This window comes from Limulus polyphemus, unplaced genomic scaffold, assembly GCF_000517525.1.
Source record: "Limulus polyphemus unplaced genomic scaffold, Limulus_polyphemus-2.1.2 Scaffold791, whole genome shotgun sequence".
NCBI lineage: Eukaryota > Metazoa > Arthropoda > Merostomata > Xiphosura > Limulidae > Limulus > Limulus polyphemus.
In genome coordinates, this window is record NW_013666401.1 from 318,677 (window position 1) to 323,048 (window position 4,372).

General features: G+C 33.0%; 1 protein-coding gene across 2 annotated transcripts in view; it reads right to left on the bottom strand.

The window, feature by feature from the left end:
• LOC106460539 (A disintegrin and metalloproteinase with thrombospondin motifs 20-like) overlaps positions 1 to 4,372 on the bottom strand; it is a 138,647-nt gene that overhangs the window by 42,836 nt on the left and 91,439 nt on the right. For both annotated transcript variants that reach the window (XM_022387283.1, XM_022387284.1), the window contains exons 20-21: positions 2,361 to 2,571; positions 1,261 to 1,425 (exon numbers count right to left, since the gene is read on the bottom strand). In XM_022387283.1, the coding sequence (XP_022242991.1) occupies positions 1,261 to 1,425; positions 2,361 to 2,571 (376 nt within the window). The remainder of the gene's footprint in view (positions 1 to 1,260; positions 1,426 to 2,360; positions 2,572 to 4,372) is intronic.

A 4,372-nucleotide genomic window follows, 5' to 3' on the forward strand; every position in this document is an offset into this window, starting at 1 on the left:
CAGTCTTTACAGGATTACACTGTGTGAGTTTATTAAAGTTATTACAACACGTATTAGTGATTTTCTGGGATCTGACCCTTTTTATACGCTTGTTTTTCGGTTTTCTTGTAATTTACACTGAACGTTATGGTAATTGATGGTCTTGTCTTTCATTTGTGACTCCTATTTAAAATTAGAAACCGGCTACAGTGGCTCACTCTATATTATGCTATCTAAGGATGTTAGGAAATAAAATTTTCTTTTCAAATCCTTTGCCGACACCTTTTACATTTATACGGTTTTTTGACTTGCCCGTTATTACTGTTTAACCTTGAGGAGGAAAGACTCACGTGTACTTTATCATTAACACATAAAAATGGTGGACAGTGAATTTTTGTATTACATCTATGATGTACTAAAACACGATTAAAGAAGGCAAGTTAAATGAAGCGACTGACTTTGTATAGTTTTCCGCGCTGCATACTGACTTTTCTATGTCCACAATTTACCCAGTTCCTCTCCACCTGCATCCATACAGATCCACTTTCACTGCAGTAGTCTCGAGTCTTATAAGTTTTTCTTTTTCTTTGCAATGTCTTGATAACACACCTTGTTCTGTTCTTCTATTTTTGTACAGTATTTTGATACCTGTAACACTGCTCTACCTGTTACACTGTTTTATATTCTGACAAAGATAATAGATCTAATTGCTTTTTGTGATTATCAAAATAGCCAAAATATTTCTGTGTAGTACATTTTGATAATAACTTATGAGATAGGCTGATCATAATTTTATGTAATTGATCTTGATAACTGTTAAGATAGAAATATAACCAAAGTAACTATTTAGTACTTTTTTGGTTTCGAGTACTTTTACAATTATATAGAAACTGAAACTGAGATACATCAGCACAACTTTTCAAGATAAACTAAGGTGGATAGAACGTTTTCTTGGCGCTTCATTACAAACTTTCTTATTAAAAAAAATTGTATTATTGGACAACTTTAGGCCCACATCTATGAAATGTATTTAGATACTGAAATAATTATTTTCCAATAGTAGAAAATTTGTAAAACTGCTAGTGGTCAAGATATGGTTATTAAAAACTATGTAATAAGATGTTGATTATTAAGCACGAAGCTAATCAAAGGGCTATCTGTGCTCTGCCAACCACGGGTATCGAAACCCGGTTTCTAGCGGTATAAATCCGCAGACATGCCGCTGTGTCACTGGAGGGCATGTAATAAGAAAAGACACATGAAACAGAAACGAGAGCATACTTCTGTCCACTCTCCAGTCATCCACTGTGGACAAGGCCCTGTGTTACAACTTTGCCTCTTGAGGTTTTCCGCTGAGCCACAGCGAAATTCAGATAGTTTTTTACCGTCCAAGTCGACACAGGTGGCGCTTCTAATTTGTTCGCCGCCTCCACAGGATTTAGAACACTACAATGAAGAAAGAATGAGAGCTCAATATTTTGAAACACCAAATACATGAATAAAATATACCCAAAATGTTTTTTAATGATTAAGTGAAAACATGAAAAGACTGATCTGCAAAATAGCGTAGATAAAACAAAATTAACCTAAATATCAACGAATATTTGCAATGTCTCAAGTTTATCTGAACATGTGTAAAGTACGACGACTGAGCAATCATATACAGTGATAAAAATTCACTCTAAACATATAAGTAAACATATTTTAATTTGTCTGGAATTCTCACAGAAATTTGAAGTTTACGATAAACAGGAGGAATTAAATTTATCAAATTCAAATTCTCCCAGGCTAGGAAACAATGTTATAGTTGATGGTATAGAATATATAAATTGACGAAGCATTAATAGCTCTTAAGTCTCAAAAAGTGAGTAAACATCATAAAAGGCCGAGGATATATTTTAATTACAAAGTTCTCAATTTATTTAAGGATGTTCATTATTCATGTGTCCCCCCAAAAGTTTTATTTGAAAAACAAAAACAAATCAGTACCGTTTTTTTTTTTAGTAAGATTCAAGCGGTTAGAAACTTTAAATCTGAGCTTACAATCTTAAAGAGCGATGACACGATGATCTGATGTCATATTAACATGGCGAAACGTAGCGATATATACATATATTTTAAACTCGTTTTGTCCATCCGCTTCAAACTATGATTTTATGTGTGAGGTACCTCGGTGTTATTTATGTACACTACCGACTGAGCTAACCCACTAGACACAGCTAGTAAATCACTTAAGAATTCAAACTGCCACAAAAGCACGATATACGGGTAAAGAGATCAAGCTATCCAAATCATTCTATAGTAGTGTCGCCATGAAAGCAGATAGATCAGATGTGTTATAAAAAATAAATAACTAGACTGTTATACCAAGCTGTACTTACGGCAGACCATTTTCCAAACACCCAACGAGACTCTGGGCAGTTACCTTCACAGGATTCTGTAAGACTTGGCTTATCACCAAGGTGTGCACAGAAGTCATCATTAACTTGTAGTGTTTTGTGTTTGCTAAATTCTTGCAAACATTTAACATCTCGTTGTCTCGTACCACGACTACATTGCGACGAACATTCTGATGTAACAGAGATGTTCCATCTATAATTAAAAGAAACATTATAGGTTAAGTATAAATTCATAAATGTCATTCCATCGATATAACTTACAAAGTCGAAATAATAACAGATCGTAAAATCTTGTACGAAATTAAATGTTTGAACAGATAATTAATTATATTATGATAAATTTTAGCTAAGATGATTTCGAGCAATAAGACAAGTTTTTGAGTTTGATAGTGTTTTATAAAATTACTTAAGCATTCACGGAGAATTAACTAAACTCTTTAAATCACATGAATATGGTCATATACAACTATATATGATCTTATTGTTTCCGCCACTTCCAGAGGAACGATAGACAGATATGTATTATATATCTAAACATCAATGGATTTCACAGTTGCATGTAATTTGTTGAACTTAAGTACATTATATTTTGAGTTAAAGTAAGTAATAATAAATAAAGACCAAGCATGATAACAGCCAATAATAGTGTTATATTACACAGACAGATGGCACATCTATACCTAGCACAATAACTGAATGCTTTGGACAGAAGAAGCTCATATTCTTTTAGTCGTTGTTTCTCCACAAGCAATCTCTGGCTGAATGGCAGAAAATATTTTGGTGGGTGGTAGGGTATCCCATCGATCAAGAAATCCGGAAGCTTAAGGGTGAGGTATAGGCTTAGAAGAACATGATTCAGTGATCATTTTGCCATGCTGTTTTCTTTGATCCGACTAGTAGTTGAAATATGTCTATCCTACCAAAATTACCTCTTCAGCCGAATCTTCTGACCTCACATACGGTTAATTTTGTGAGCAGCTGCTGTGCCATTGTGATCGCATCCACATCTGTTATACTTGTAACACCTCGGACATTTTGCTACTTTACATTTGTGGGTTAGTTTTGAACCTGACTTCGTTTCCATCACGACAAGAACAAACATTCAGATATTGTGGTTCTTTGTCTCAATAATTACTCATAGGTTTCAAAAGAAGTTCAGAATTAGGGTAAAAAAATCACCCAAATATACTAACAAAAACAAATCATAACTTCTTTGGACGCTATGAAATTTAGATCAGCGACATCTCTAGATTCTTCATAAAACAATGCATATTCCCATAGAATTTCAGAAAAAAAAATAAGTGCTGGAAATGGTTTCTACAAAGTGTCCTACCATTTCTGCAACCGTTGAGTGAGAGATTGCTTATTAAGACTAAAAGCACGTAATCTGACATCACTGTTCATGTGCTTAAGATTACGTGTGATAATGTTCCTTTACTTTAATTTCATATTTCAGAGGGTAAAAATTATTTTGAAGTATTAATGAAGCGTAAGGAACGTTATTAGCTCTTTTTTAAAACCATAAAATTTTATTTCGATCAAGATAGTTATACTATTCATCTAAAGCATTATCGTGGTGTACGCGTTGAGTAGTTAAATACATCAAATATTGCACAGTTAAAAATAAAAGTGTACAAATAAACTCTTATATTCTTATTTTTAAATCACGGTTCACCAAAACTAAATTTTAGCTATGTATGTAAACGATATTGTTCTGAAGCACTGAAAACTGAGATAATCTGTAACTGCTAAATCATTAAAAATATTATTTTTATTTGTGTAAATGTTTGTCTGTTGTTTCCATGGGTAAAATCAATGGGGTATAGGTAAGGAAACCAAAATCATTTTTTAAAACTACTTAACTACTTTCAGCCTTATTAGTACAGAATATACATAAAGCGATAAATATAATTGAATAGAGTTATTTAACCATTTGTTTAACAACAAGTAAAAGCTTGGAATGGTTTATTCTTTCATTGGGGTTGTGTCTGGCT